This window comes from Dama dama, chromosome 9 (genome assembly GCF_033118175.1).
Source record: "Dama dama isolate Ldn47 chromosome 9, ASM3311817v1, whole genome shotgun sequence".
Taxonomy (NCBI): domain Eukaryota; kingdom Metazoa; phylum Chordata; class Mammalia; order Artiodactyla; family Cervidae; genus Dama; species Dama dama.
The window spans coordinates 19,402,768-19,417,668 of NC_083689.1; the positions used below are offsets into that span (position 1 = coordinate 19,402,768).

Below are 14,901 nucleotides of genomic sequence, written 5' to 3' on the forward strand. Positions count from 1 at the left end.
CCGAGCCTGCCACATGCCACTCCCAACATGGCAGCCAGGCCCCGCCGTTCCGGGAGCGGAGCGTGATGCCGGAAGTGACGATTCTCACACACTTCCGCTTCCTTTCTGCAGGAGGAACCGTTGGCTGCTGGGTCAGGGGGGCGCGGTGGATATTGACCTTTGCCCCATCCTCGTGTACGTGGTGGACTAGTGGGCGGGAGGCGCCCCCCACCCCCAGCTTCCTATTAGGGGCAGCCGAAGGGTGTGGGTTTGGAGAGGGGGAAACTGTTAACCCTTTGGGCCGATTGGCGGGAACTGGATAGCGAACCACCTCCGACTCAGAGGGAGCGGAGGTTTTGAGTTCCGCTCACCATTGATTTGGGCCAAGTGAGATTCCCTTCCACTAGGTAGGACTGGGGAGATCCCCTCCCCCGCCTCCGCATCGGCCCCCGTGCCCCCAGTGTGGAAGGTTAAGTGAGACCTCTTTCCCCGGAGCGATGAAGGAATCCAGTTGACCGGAGGGAGAGGCGCCTTCCTTCGGCTGGAAGGAGCCCTCTCCCACTGACCTGCCGCCCCTTTCTCGCTGCAGCGTGGGGTCACGGTGCATCTCCCAGTAGCCTCCTTCTGGCAGAACCCATTTCCGGCTTCCAGGGCTTCAGCGAGATGTTACTACTGCTGCTGCTGCTGCCGATGTGTTGGGCCGTGGAGGTCAAGCGACCCCGCGGCGTCTCCCTCACCAGTGAGTGAGCCACTGGAGGTGGCCAGAAGTGTGGGTGGGGTGTGGGAGGTTCTGGGATAGGCACTTAACAGCCTTCGGTCTCCGTGTTCTGGACTCTGGGCAGGGCAGGTTGCAATGCTTAGCCGGTGGGAGTGGGAAGAGGTACCTTTGGGTGGAAAGGGCTCTCTTCCTGCCCTGGACTGGGCCCCTTGTCCCCTTCTCCAGACCATCACTTCTACGACGAGTCAAAGCCTTTCACTTGCCTGGATGGCTCTGCCAGTATCCCCTTTGATCAGGTCAATGACGACTACTGTGACTGCAAAGATGGCTCAGATGAACCAGGTGAGCTTTTTCTCCATTCATCCATGCATCCATTCATTCATTCATTGTGCATTTATTGAGCTGGTGAGTGCTACGTCCTGTGTGGTGTCCCAGACAGACCCAGTCCGTCCTCACAGGGCTCGCTGTTGAGTGGAGGCAAGCAAGCACAGACTAAAGTGGGTCAGTGGTTTGTTGAGGAGATGGGGAGATGCTATGGGAGCCCAAAGGGGGAGGGGGAGGGCTTGGTAGGGCCCAGTTCAGAGGGCCCTGGTGCGGAGAGGCAGGAGGGAGCCCAGGAGCGTTTTGTTTCAGGCCCCCAAAGTGCAGTGGTCCTTCCTCCCCTTGCTTGGCATCAGTTATTCTCACATTTCTCATGCTCATGTGTGCATGTGGTGGGTGTGACCTGCCGGATCCTGAACCCACTCCACAAACCCTCCTTCCCTCCTTTCCCCACAGGCACAGCTGCCTGTCCCAATGGCAGCTTCCACTGCACCAACACAGGCTACAAGCCCCTGTACATCTCCTCCAGATGGGTCAACGATGGAGTGTGTGGTGAATGAACTGGCCCCAGGATGGGGGAAGGGGTGCTGGGCAGAGGGAAGGAGGCATTGCGGGGTGGCGGGGGAGTCCTGAAGGCGCCCCCATGTCTGCCCTCAGACTGCTGTGATGGGACCGACGAATACAACAGCGGGATCGTCTGTGAGAATACCTGCAAGTACGTAGCTGACACACCCCTCTTCCCTCGCCCTCCTCTCCCCCGAAACCTTGCCTCGCCTTGCTAGGTGAATCGGGATTCCTCTCTTCTCTGCTTTTGTGTATCAAGGGCTCACCTGGTGCCAGGTGCTCTGTGAATGCTCTATCAGCAGTTTTCCTTCTGGCCCGGAACTGAGTGTAATGTGTTTGCCTGTTCAGCTGATGAGTGAGCTCACGCTCAGAAAGGAAAATGACTTCCTCAGGGTCTCATAGCTAAGAGACAGCAGAACCAGGACTCGAATCCAGCTCGGTCTAACTTGGGACTCCATGATTTTAATTGCACCACTGCAGCAAGACCTGAAAACTGAAATGCCCGCAAGCAGGTGGATGGAAGCAAATGCATGCAGGCTGAGTGTAAGGCAGTCAGAGAGTGATGGGGATTGTAGCATTTAAAAAGGACAGCCTCCCTTCACTCCTGTGAGTTGGGAGCAGGTGGCAGGGCCAGATATGTTTTTCAGAGAAGGTGAGCGTTGTGACACTTCCATAAACCCTTCTGATGGAAGGTCTCTTAAGTAGAGAGAGACTGATCAGATTTTGCTTACTGGCCAGACAGCCCTTCTGTCAGGGAGTCTGTGACTCATGTGTTCTTCTCTTTCTTCTCTTGGGAACCTCCTTCCAGCCCCACATCCCAGCACCCCCTAGTCCCTCCCATGATCCTGAGGGTGAGTGAGCTCTCTCCACTGCCCTTCCTCTCTAGGACAGGGATGAGGGGCTCTGAAGCCAGGAGAACCTGGGGGAGGAAGGAGCAGGAGTGTTTGAACTCCTGTTTTTGCCCACATGATGGGGCGATGGCAGGGGGTTGAACCCCTTGGGAAGAGGCAGACCTAGTGGACACTAAATGCTCTCCCTTCCCCCCAGAGAGAAGGGCCGCAAGGAGAGAGAGACACTGCAGCAGATGGCAGAGGTGACCCGCGAGGGCTTCCGTCTGAAGAAGATCCTGATTGAGGACTGGAAGAAGGCCCGGGAGGAGAAGCAGGTGAGGGGCCTGGTGGGGCTGACCCAGGACAACCTGGAGGCTGGGGGTGCTGGCTGGGGTTTACGTTTGCTCCCGACCAGGGGTGTCCTGGGGCCAGTTGCTGTCTGTCCGCGCCTTGGACCCTGGTGTCCACTTGATGTTTAGTTGTTGCTTAGGCTGGTACCAGGTGGGTGGTATGGACCTAGGCCTTGGGTGCAGATCAAAGTGGGCTCGGAGGAGGGTCGCCTCTCCTCCAGGTTCCAGGGTGCTCTCATGTGTAAGTTAAGTAGGGTGGGTGCTGGGGATGTGTCGGGGGAGGGCCGAAGAGGGTGAGTCCCCAGGGATGTGTCTCCCTGCCTGCCTGCCACCCCCTTAACTGATGGGTCAGAGTCCTCAACTCCCCTTGGGGGCTCCCGCTTAACCCTCTGAGCAAGGGCCTCAGCTCTGTTTCTCAGACCAGAGAAGGGTTGGGTTTTCCTCTCCCACCCCCATGGCCTGGCTAGTGAGGTGTCTCCCGAATTCATAGGGGGCAGTGTATTCAGGGCCAGTGAGATCCTTCCTGCGCTTAGCTACATGGTGAAGTTGCTGTGAAGTGACCTTTGACCTCATGGGCCAGCAGGAGGACCTTGGCAGCAGATCAGGTTGAGGTGTCAGCCAAAGTCTTGGGAGGGAGCCTACAGCCTCGGACCCCCATTCTTAGGCTGGAGCCCACCCAGCACACATGTTCCTTCCTTCTTTCTTTTTTTAATATTTTTTATTTTTATTTATTTGGTTGTGCTGGGTCTTAACTGCAGCATGTGGAATCTAGTTCCCTGACCAAGGATCAAACTGACCCCCTTGAATTGGGAGTGCAGAGTCTTAGCCTCTGGATCACCAGGGAAATCCCCTTTCTTTTCTTTTTTTTCATAAGAACAATCAGTTTTTAAAAAGAATTTTTATTTTTAGCTGTGCTGGGTCTTCATTGCTGCATATAGGCTTTCTCTAGTTGCGGCAGGCGGGCTTCTCATTCAGTGGCTTCTCTTATTGTGGAGCGCAGGCTCTATCTAGGCTTGTGGACTTCGGTAGTTGCAGTTCCTAGGCTCTAGAGCACAGGCTCAATAGTTGTGGCGCATGTGCTTAGCTGCTTCTCGGCATGTGGAGTCTTCCTGGGCCAGGGATCAAACACATGTTCCCTGCCTTGGTCCCTCTGCTCTCTGAACCCGCCTTGGGGCATAGGAAGCAAGGAAGACTTCCTGGAAGAGGAGGTCTCCATCTAAACTGAAATCTGTAGGTTTATTCAGAGTTAGCCAGGCAGAGTGTTGCAGACAGAAGGAAAGCCTGTGTGAAAAACTGGGGGCAGAGTGTGTGGAGGGCTTTGAATGTTGTTAGGGCAGTTAGATAGCAAAGGGTTGGATGAGGCTGGAGAGCTGGGCAGGGTCCTGGTTATGCAGGGCCGCAGGGGTATACTGAGGTGTTTGGATTTCTCTCCAGTGGGCTGCAGAGAACCACAGCAGCCGGGGTTGGGGGAGATCCAGGAGGGGTGTGTATTAAGAAAAGATAATGTGAAATAGAGGCAGGAAAGGAAGAGGGAAGAACAGGATGAGAGCCGGCCTCTGTCTTCTGCCTTCCCAGAAAAAGCTCATTGAGCTGCAGGCTGGAAAGAAGTCACTGGAGGACCAGGTGGAGATGCTGCGGACACTGAAGGAGGAAGCCGAGAAGCCAGAGAAGGAGGCCAAAGACCAGCACCGTAAGCTGTGGGAAGGTACGTCGCTGTGTCCCCGCATGGCTGTGACTCCTCCTTGGCTCCTGGCAGGGAACAGTCTGGGCCCAGGAGTCTCTTGCTCATTGTCTCTTGTCTGTCGTTGCACTGATTTTTTAAAATCATGGCACTTTAGTTCCCCAGGTGCCTCATTATCTTCGACTGTGTGTTGGCCATTGTGTTTAAAAGTCGTTTATAGCAGTAACTTGCAGCTTTGATGAGAGGTCCTTCTCTCAAGTAGAGGGGCTTTTCTTTCTGCCTTCTCTGTGGGAGCACTGGATTCAGGGACCTCGAGTCTGAAGTCGAGGCTGGAGCTTCCTCTAGCCCCCCAGGCAGAGTGAGCTGAGGTCTGAGCAAGGGCTGGCTGGTTCCTGGCCCAGCTTAGCCCTGAGGGGAGTCCCATGGGATCATAGTTATGGGCTGGGTCACCTTGGACCTTGATTTTTCATTTCCCTTCCCTCACAAGTTATCAGAATGGACATCCACATTTGCCAGGCTTGGCAAAATCCCTTAGGATGAAAGCAGCTTCTACCTTCTCTTATCTTCTTCACTTCCTCTTTGTGCTGGCAACTCCTACTGCCTGGGGTTGGTTTTAAGGTGATTTTTCTTTTTTTTTTTTAATGCTTGGTCCAGCATTTTCTTGCTGTTGGCAGATTGTGCCGCTGTTGTGGATAATCTGAAGCCTTGGCCTTTGTTCTCAGTCTGCACTGTGCAGGGACACACATGGCAGAAGGCGGATAGAAGGGAGAGGTGGGGCAGAAACCCACTCCAGGCTAGTTAAAAGACCAAGACCAAGCATTGCCAGAAGTATTTGGAGCCGTGGCCCCAGCCAGTCACTGGGCTGGTGACCGGCCGCTGGTAGCCTTCTGAGGCCGTGCTGTGATCCCCTCCATCTCTTTGAGCATCTGCTGTGTTCTTCTGCCCTTCCCTCTCTCTCTGTCCTGATTTCTTATAATCAGGAATTCAGTCGTTCATCTGACAAGCATCTGCTGCGTGCCTGTAATGTACCGGGTCTACCCCGGGTGTGCGCGCATGCACACACACACACACACACACACACACACACACACACACACGCACACGGAGACCATGTTGGTGAATGAGCAGAGACTCCCCCTCTTTGTTTACATACCATCAGCTGCTTCTGTGATAAAGCCACAGACTTCAGGGGTTGCCAACAGGGACCTTATGACCTGCCGAACCTAAAATATTTAGCGTTGGGTTCTTTACAGTCAAGTTTGCTGACCCCTGATGAAGATACCAGTATTCCTTCCCATACTGACGGTGGATAGACCAGAGCACCCAGTGCTCGTTTCACAAGGATCGTGTTTTTGCCCCTGCTCCCCTTTCCCAGACATCACATCGTTTCACAAACAAGGAAGCTGAGGCCAAAGAGGCCACTGGCTTGCCCAGCTAGACTGATGCCCACGTTACTCTGATTGTAGACCTTGTCCCTTATCTGCAGGCTTGAGTCACCAGCCTGCTCCTGCCTTGCTCAGGGCCCAGCTTTTTTTTGCCTGTGTTTGGTCTTTGTTGCATGGTGTGGGGGCTTCTCTTGTTGCGGCAGGCGGACTTAGCTGCCCCAGGGCAGGTGTTATCCTAGTTCCCCAGCCAGAAATGTGTCTCTGCATTGATTCTTTATTAGGATTATTAGATTCTATTAAATTATTAAATTTCTATTTATTAAATTCTATTAAATTATTATTCTTTTTTAGAACTACTAGCATCAGAAGGCTGATTTTTTTATTACGAATTTATATTTAGTTTTGGCCATGCTGGGTCTTTGTTGCTGCTCACAGCCTTTCTCTAGTTGTGGCAAGTAGGGGCTACTCTTTGTTAGGCTGTGGGGCTTTCTCATTGTAGCTGCTTCTCTTGTTGCAAAGCATGGGTTCTAGGTGCACGGGCTTCAGTAGTTGCGGCACACAGGCTCAGTAGTGGTAGCACTCAGGCTTAGTTGCTCCACAGCATGTGGAATCCCCTTGGACCAGGGATCGAACCCGTTTCCCCTGCACAGATTCCTGTTCTTTGCTGGAAGCCTGATTCTTAACCACTGAACCCCCAGGGAAGTCCCTGGGCCCCATTCTGGCCCTTCTGGCCTCCTGATGGCCTCCCTCCATGAGGCCAAGCCATTCTTCGGCCCAGCAGTCTTCCTGGCTCCCCAGTGCCTTGGGTGGGACAGCATTTGGGCCACCACTGCCCGCTTACAACGCCCCCTACCGTGGAGGGCTTCTCCCTGCTCTCTGCACCCTGTGTACCTGCCACGTTGGTCTGATTGCCTGCCCACACCCCCACCAACCGTGCAAAACTGCTGCTTTTTGTTGCTCCCGGGCCTCTGCTCCAGCCACGCCCACTGCAGACGTGTGTCGAGCGGGCTGCGGGCCCAGTGCTCAGCGGTGACACATGTCCACCTCTGTAGAAGATTCCGCTGGACGGCACTGGTCTACACGGTGTATGCGTGTGTGCTCTGTCCTTCATTTTTTTCTCGCTGCGGTAAAATCCCGGTCATGTCACCATTCACCACTTAAGCCAGTTTTCAGCGTCCGATTCAGTGGTGTCAGGTACGTCCACACTGTTGTGCAGTCGTCGCTGCTGTCTAGTTCCAGAACATTCCTATCACCCCAGGAGGAACCCCCAGGCCCATTAAATGACCCTCAAGATCTCCCCTTGGCCCCGCCCCCACACATTGGCTTCCTGTTTCCAGGGATTGACCTGCCCTGGACATTTCACCTCAAGAATTCAGGCAGTGAGTGGCCTTTGTGACTGACTGCTTTCCCCTAGCATCGTATTGTCGAGGGTCATCCATGTTGTAGCCTGGTGTTGGGACGCCTGCTTCCTTTTTAAGAGCTGTTGTCTATTCCAGTGTGTGACCCTGGTGGGGTTTGTCTCGTCCAGGTACCATTTTTCCCATCAGGTTTTTGGTTCTGGTCTCCATTGCTTGTAAGCAGCTCTTGTGTATCAAGGGGCTGGCCTTTGTGACTGAAGTTGCAGATGTTCTCTTGTTCACTTTTGGTGCCAGGTTCCTTCACTCTTTCTTCCCGGGCCACGTGTTACAAAGTGAATGAACTCTGGTCTTTGCTTCTGTTTCCACCTTCTTTTGCACCACATCTAGCATCCTTTTACACAAGGCTGGGCAGCTTCTTAGTGTGGAGTTGCTGACTCAGGTTCAGGGGTGGCACGCCATGGCGGTTTCGCTGGGATTCCCAGAGGGTGGTGGGGATGAGCGTGGACTCTGGAGGCACGTGGCCTGGCTTGGACCCCTGGCTGTGCCCCTCGCCAGCCGGGTGACCATGGGCAGCTCCTTTCATCCACCTACGCCTGGGGCCCTCATCTGTGAGGACGTTGTCGGCTGTCTCCTGGGGTCTCCCGGGACACAGGCTGCTCATTCTGGGAGAAAGGGCTGAGCTGCACTGGGGCTGCTCTCCTGAGCGCCCCCTGAGCCGGTTGTGCTGGGACAGGCCCCCAGGACATCTGCCTCGCCTGGCTGCACCCCCACCCCAGCCTCTGTCCCCTCACCACTTCTCCTGGGGGCCTCCTGAATGTGGCACACCTATGGTCCTACCCCTTGCACCATCACGGATGGTTCAGACTGTCTGCAGATGCCCCCAGCTGCCCCTGCTGGATTCCCCATCCATCTGGCACTGCCCACCTCCTTGGTCCCCCACCCCCACACAGGCCAGCCCTTCTCATTGCCTAGCTCCCGCCCCCAGTCTGCCCCCCACGGTGGCCTGACTCAGAGCCCCAGCCCCAGCACCCAGTGGGCCGGGCACACGGTGAGCCCGGGGGGCATTGGGGACGGAGGGTAATGGAGCTGGTCCTTCCACAGAGCAGCAGGCCACCTCCAAGGAGCAGCGGGAGCGGGAGCTGGCAGCCAGCGCCTTCCAGGAGCTGGACGATGACATGGACGGGGCGTGAGTGTGCCAACCCCACCTGCCCCGGGCTCCCGCCTCTCTCTCCCCCCGCCTTTAGGAAACCAGCCAGAGCCCACCTCCTTACCCTGGAACCCGATCCCCTGGGGGCATGGGGGGGTGGGGGAGAGATGAGGGAAAACACCCCCTCAAGCTGGACAGGGGGGACTCGGGATCTCAGTGATTTTTGAAAGCCTACTCTGTGACTTGGGACGCTTTAGTGAAAGATGAAATCCTGGCCAGTGCCCCTGAACTTGCTGGCCGGCCCCAGGCCAATGGCTCAGTGGAGGGTGGGCTTTTGGGAACAGGGAAGCTGGGCAGGCCCCCTGGTGGGAGGCCTGGGACTTTGGAGGGGTCCTGGGGGCAGCATGGGCAGGGCAGTCCTGTTCTGGTGGGCAGTGGCGGTGGGCAGCGGGGTAGGGGCAGGATGTGGGACCTGGGCCACCATGGGTGTTTGGGTTTCCTGGGGTGGAGAATACCAGGCCAAGGGCATTTCCCTGTGTTCGGTTCTAAGGGTGGAAGGAAGTGGAAGCTGGGTCTTGAGGACACAGGGTTGTCTCCTACTCCCACCCCTGTGTCTGTCCCTCCCTTGAGCTCCTCAGGGTTGTGGAGCCTCAGGAGCGGGTAGGAGGCAGAGGACAGGGTGGCTAGGACCTGCCTTTCCCAGGGTAGAGACCAGACCGGGCCCTAACCCCAGACCTCATTTTTTCCCACCTTCCTGCCTGCCCTCTCTCCCTGCCCCAAGGTCCTGAAGCAGGTTCTCAGGAGGAGCCCTGGCCCGGGGTGGGGGTTGGGGGGCAGTTGACCAGGAGCCCATGGGCTCCCTGCTCCATCGGCTTCTGCCTTTGTCCCCGCAGGGTCTCTGTGGCTGAGCTGCAGACCCACCCGGAGCTGGACACGGATGGGGACGGGGCATTATCAGAAGGCGAAGCCCAGGTACTCAGCCCACCCCTTCGCTTGGGATGCCTGGAGGGGATTGCCCCAGGGTGACCTCAGAGTTGGGGGGTAGGGGGTGGCCAGAGGCAGGCCTTCTGTGGGCTACTCCCATGGAAAGTTCCCTGCTGGCCCAGGGCCAGGGTTCTGGGGGGACCCAGCCTGGCTGGTGTGGCCAGGCCTTGCTTGGTGACTAGGAGGGGCTGCCCAGGGCCTTTCTCCCTTCCTTGTGGGGCCTAGTGGAGTCATGTGGGTGCCTCAGGGTGTCTAGTGGGGAGAGTTAGGGTCCCTGTAACCATGCCCCCCCGACCCAGTGCACACACCTGGTCGCCCTCCTCACAGCGCTGTCCTCACTGGTCTGGAGCCCTGCTCCTTGGTCCCCAAGGACGCTGCCCTGCTGGTCCCCATGCCCCGCCTTACCCAGGCCTCTGGCTCTGTGCTGTCCATCTCTGCGTCTCTCCGCTCCTCTCCCTGGCCTCTCCAGTCCGCACCCCCGCACCTCCCTGGCCCCCTCCTCTTTCCCACAGGCCTGTGCTGCCCCCTTCTGGCAGCCGCTCCTCACCCAGCCCGGCTCCAGGCTGGCCCTGGGCAAGTCAGCGCGTGCTGTGCCTGGCACCGCGGCCTGAGGGCCCCCGCACCCACTACGAGAGTGCCTGGGTTGGAGGTGTGGGCCACGTGGAGGTTCTGCCCCTGACCCCACCCCAACCTGTCGCGCACAGACCCTCCTTGGGGGAGACGCGCAGATGGATGCTGCTTTCTTCTATGACCGCATCTGGGCCACCATCAGGGACAAGTACCGGTCCGAGGTCAGGAGAGGGAGGGGAAGGGATGTGGTCCCCGCCCCTGGGCGCCTCACAAAGGCACTGCCTCCAGCTCCGGCACGGGGCCACCCTGGCCAGCTGGGTGGCCCCACCTCCTCTACAGAAGCCACCCCGCCCCCAGCTGTCTGCCCCTCCCTCCCTCTCTCTAGGCTCCTCGGAAGGGGTGGAGACACAAGGCCGCCCTTGGGCGATGGTGGGAGCCTGGCCCCCGGCCCTGGGGTGGGGGTGGACCCCGAGTCCTCAGCACGACGTCTCCGCACATCCGGCAGGTGCTGCCCACTGAGTACCCACCATCGCCTCCTGCACCCGATGTGGTGGAACCCAAGGAGGAGCAGCCCCCCATGCCCTCGCCACCCACAGAGGAGGAGGACGAGGCCGAGGAGGACGAGGAGACGGAGGAGGAGGAGGAGGACGAGGACGAGGATTCCCAGGGGGAGCAGTCCAAGGTGGGTGTTTGGGGTGAAGCTGGTGACGGGTGGGAGCGGGGTCACTCGCTGACTCTGTCCCCCCACCCCCAGGACACCCCACCCCCAGTCCCAGCCCCCCAGACAGCCAGCCCCACCGAGGAGGACAGAATGCCGCCGTATGATGAGCAGACGCAGGCCTTCATCAACGGTGAGGGCTGAGCCTGGGAGGGAGGGGCCCCTCCCTGTCGCCCGCAGGTGCAGGGGCCCAAGAAACAGGCCCTGCCTGCTCCTCGAGGGGGCCTGGGCCTGGCCCAGGCAAGCCCAGGGGCTCCAGGCCACCTGGAGGGGGCTTCTGGGCCTGGGGAAGCTGGCACCACCACACCAGTCCCAGGGGCCCTTCTGCCTCCTCGTGGGTGGCTGTTGTTTGTGTCACCCTTGGCAGGCGAGGAATCAGCAGGGCCCCAGGAGCCCCAGCCCTGCTCCCTCATGAGCTGAGAGCCTGGGCGGGGGGGAGGGGTCTGCCCGGCAGCTGGCAAGGCCCCAGAGGGTCTTCCTGGGCCCCGTCCTCACCCAGAGCCAGCCCTGGGGCTGGGAGAATCAGGCTTGTCTGCGTCACCCTCTGCCCTCTTTTCATGGATGGGGTGGGGGCACCTCTGACCTCTGTCCCGACTCCACCAGCCGCCCAGGAGGCCCGCAACAAGTTTGAAGAGGCCGAGCGGTCCCTGAAGGACATGGAAGAATCCATCAGGTATGAGCCACTTCTCCACTGCCCTGTGGCCGCCTGCTGCCCGATTCCCCAGAGGCGGTGGCGATGGGGAAGTCACTCAGGCAACCTCTGCGAGCTGGCGGTGGTTCCTGCAGGGAGAGTCCCCAGGCGGTGGGGACTGGAGCTCAGGCCCCTAGAGACCCTCCGCCACTGCAGCGGGCCTTCCTGCGTTGTCCTGAGTCGGGCTGGCATCCCCCACTGCCCCTTAACCTCCGGGCCTCCCCTTTAGGAACCTGGAACAGGAGATTTCATTTGATTTTGGCCCCAACGGCGAGTTCGCTTACCTCTACAGCCAGTGCTATGAGCTCACCACCAATGAGTGCGTCCCCTGTGGGCACGAGTGGTGGGTGGGCTCGGTGGGTCTGGGCCTGAGCAAGGACGGGGTGCAGAGGGAGGGGCGTGGGCTTAGGCGCAGCCACTGGGATTTGAGGTACCTGCATGGCCCTGGTGTGGGGGGAGGTTGTGGAGGCTGGGACCCCTGTCTCCCCACCCACTAGCCTCATCCCCTGACAGGTACATCTACAGACTCTGCCCCTTCAAGCTTGTCTCGCAGAAACCCAAACTCGGTGGCTCCCCCACCAGCCTTGGGTGAGTGAGCTCGGGCTAGGCCCCCCTCTCGGCCCTTCATCCCCCACCCCCGGCCGCCTCCCGGCCGGCCCCTCTCAGCACCCCACTCTCCCATAGCACCTGGGGCTCATGGGCTGGCCCCGACCACGACAAGTTCAGCGCCATGAAGTATGAGCAGGGCACGGGCTGCTGGCAGGGCCCCAATCGCTCCACTACCGTGAGTGCCTGTGGGCTGGGGGCAGTGGAGTGGGGACCCAGGCCCACAGAGCCCGCCTGAGCCCTGCCTGCCCACCCCAGGTACGCCTGCTGTGCGGGAAGGAGACGGTGGTGACCAGCACCACGGAGCCCAGCCGCTGCGAGTACCTCATGGAGCTGATGACGCCGGCTGCCTGCCCAGAGCCCCCGCCTGAGTACCCCGTGGAGGGTGACCACGACGAGCTCTAGCCCCGCCCCGCCCTGCCCAGCGCAGAGGTGGGTGGGGAGCTGGGGGTCCCGCCCATCCCCTTCTGCTCGGGGGCATGGTGGGGGGGCAGCTCTTATCCACACGGGTGCTCCCCCATCCATCGCCCTTCCTCTGTCTCATCTGGTTTCTCTCTGGTCCCAGAAATCAAGATACGGAACCAGCCCCCAGTGGTGCTGCCCATCGCCCCTCAGTCTGTGGACCACGGCCTGCCCTTGTGGGTCACCTCACCCACCCACAGGGCAGGAAGCAGGTGAGGCTCCATGCCCTGCTTTTGGTTGGCCAGCGGGGCAGAGCCACGTTCCCAGGCCCCGGCTGCCTCCCCAGATGGAATAAAGGAGCCTGTCCTACCTGGGCCCCCACACCCTGGTGGCCTGGCCCGCCCTGCCCCCCACCCAGGGCATCTGCCTTCCCTCCTGGTGGGGAAGTGACTTGACCTGTGAACCCCAAACAATAAACATGATCCCTCCAACTCATCCTTGTCTGTCTGGCTTTGCTGGGGTGTGGGAGAAGTGGGGTGGGGGAAGCTGCCGTGCAGATCCCGGGGGCCCTGGCTCCACAGCTTGAGGGTCCTACCTGAGATGCCCCATGAACAGCAGCCTGGAGCCACATAAACAGACAGCCCCTGGGTCACTTCCATCTGGGCTTCCACCTGGGCTGGTCTCAGACCCCACCCCCCATCACGTGTGCCGTGGGGAAGCCAGGGGGCTCCAGGTGTGAGCTAGGCCCAGGGAGGGGCAGTGGCTTGCACTCAGCCACACCGCAGGGCCGACTGCTGTGTGGAAGCAGACACCTGAGGCCATAAGATTCTGAACTTTTATTTTTCTGGCATGAAAAGTACAAATAATTAAACAATTCCATGTAAAAGTCTGTTACCGCGGCCAGGCCTGTAATCCCGGTAATAAATAGTGTCTAAACTCAACGCAAAGTGTTCTTGTTGGGTTTTGGGTTTTTTTTTGTCTTTTTTTTTTTTTTTGTAACAGTTCTTTATCACCTCCAACATGGACTCTGTCTTGATTTGAAACCATCCAAATAAATAACAGGATGAAGGGAGGGCTGGAGGGGCTGAGCCCCTTCCCCACGGGCCCTGCCCCTGCCCCACGCAGGGATGCGGAAGACCCCAGGCCCCACCTCCCCTGGGGTGAGGGGCTGGCCTCCAGGAAAGGGGCCTGGCTGGCTGGGCTGAGTTCTGTGTTTTAGAAAAAGGAGTCCCCTCCCAGTTGGGGGTGGCAGGGGCCCAGGGCCTCAGTTAAGGGGGTGTGGGGAGGTGCCCCCTCTCTGGAGCCCGGCCTCCCCCAGGGTGGGGGACAAACCCAGCCCTTATTGCTCACAGATGCCTCCGCCACGCTGTCCACGTGTGGACACGCGTCGCTGCGGGCGGACAGCAGAGGGGAGAAAGCCCCAAGAAAACAGAGGGAGAGGGATGGACCCGCTGGGGGGCCTGCCCTGCTGGAGGGGAGCGGGGAGGTTGGGGAGGACTTAAAAACCACAAGAATAAATAGGTTCGTGTATCAAGAACAAGCTAGGGTTTCACCAGCTAAATAGGACTGAAAAAATTCTCAAGACGAGCAAAAATAATCCCATTAAAGACCCCGGACATCGCTGGCTGCAGGGACCTCCCCGCAGAGCACAGACCCCCCCCACGGGGCGCCGCTCGGCTACCATTACTGTTATTAATAATTATTATTACTTTAATGATTCCACTTCCCCTTTTATAAATAAATTAGGCATAACCACGTCTCGGCAAAACTTAAAGAAACAAAGAGAACATCGTGGTTCCTTTAAACTTGCAAACTGGATGAAGGAACAGAAATATACACAAATGTCCTTACAGGGCAACAAGGATAAATAGTTAACATAGCAATAAGTTAAAACTACAAGAAGCTCAATTCGGCAAAAAAGTACAAGAAAGTTAACTGGTGCCAGTTTATGTCTTTTTTTTTTTCTTTTTTTTTTTAAAATCTCTTCTGTGTGTGTGGTTTTTTTTCTCTTCCTTTTTTTTTTTTTTTTTGTCGCTTTTTTCCTCTTCTGTTTGTGTTTTTTTGTCGCTTTTTTGATTTTTTTTTTTTTCTTTTTGTTCCTTGCAGCAGAAGCTCCACAGACGTTTAATAACAACACCGGGAGGGGTGGGGGAGAGAGAGCTGGGCAGTCAGATGGGGCCAAGGCCAGACACCAAACGCAGGGACACCGGAGGAGGGGCTGAAACTGGGGTTTGCCATTCTCGGTTCTGACTGGGCCCACTGTGGGGGTGAGGGGCTGCGAGGGCTCCCGGGGGCTCCGGCCTTTGGCTTCTGTTGGATTTTTTTTTTTTTTTAAACAAAGAATGAAAACTAGGAGGATGGAAAAGTCCAGACAGAAGCCGAGGCTGGGGCTCGGGATGGGGGCTGCTGCGTCCACTGCCCTCACTGATCTGGAAAGACAGAAAAACCCAACAAACTGAAAGGGGGTGACAAGTGGACGGGAAGAGAAGGTGGGGCTGGGCCCCGGGGCCAATCCACCCTGGGCCTGTCCAGGAGAGTGGTGGGCGCTTGCTGCTGGGGGAGGCTCTGGAGCGGGGAGGCTCAGGGCCCAGCCCCCC

At 58.1% G+C, this 14,901-nt stretch overlaps 1 protein-coding gene across 2 annotated transcripts; it reads left to right on the plus strand.

Annotated features, from left to right (window-relative positions):
- The first annotated feature begins 81 nt into the window (after positions 1 to 81).
- Positions 82 to 12,799, plus strand: PRKCSH (protein kinase C substrate 80K-H). 2 transcript variants are annotated; one of them, XM_061150376.1, is made up of 18 exons: positions 82 to 174; positions 569 to 718; positions 923 to 1,039; positions 1,475 to 1,570; positions 1,676 to 1,733; positions 2,630 to 2,747; positions 4,338 to 4,467; positions 8,288 to 8,372; positions 9,227 to 9,305; positions 10,022 to 10,108; positions 10,393 to 10,569; positions 10,642 to 10,738; positions 11,209 to 11,278; positions 11,526 to 11,615; positions 11,810 to 11,884; positions 11,981 to 12,080; positions 12,161 to 12,334; positions 12,468 to 12,799. In XM_061150376.1, exons 2-17 carry the CDS (start codon positions 643 to 645, stop codon positions 12,305 to 12,307), a joined length of 1,602 nt encoding a protein of 533 aa, XP_061006359.1. In that variant the 5' UTR covers positions 82 to 174; positions 569 to 642; the 3' UTR covers positions 12,308 to 12,334; positions 12,468 to 12,799. The 2 variants fall into 2 exon arrangements, with proteins under 2 accessions (XP_061006359.1, XP_061006361.1); XM_061150378.1 differs by lacking the exon at positions 82 to 174 and adding an exon at positions 191 to 386.
- The last annotated feature ends 2,102 nt before the right edge of the window (positions 12,800 to 14,901 follow it).

What these genes read in the sequence shown, in the direction of transcription:
- PRKCSH (XM_061150376.1), top strand. Translation starts at nt 643, where the DNA reads ATGTTACTACTGCTGCTGCTGCTGCCGATGTGTTGGGCCGTGGAGGTC. An exon ending in CCGCGGCGTCTCCCTCACCA is followed by an intron (nt 719 to 922) that starts GTGAGTGAGCCA and finishes CCCCTTCTCCAG; the next exon opens with ACCATCACTTCTACGACGAG. An exon ending in GGTCAACGATGGAGTGTGTG is followed by an intron (nt 1,571 to 1,675) that starts GTGAATGAACTG and finishes GTCTGCCCTCAG; the next exon opens with ACTGCTGTGATGGGACCGAC.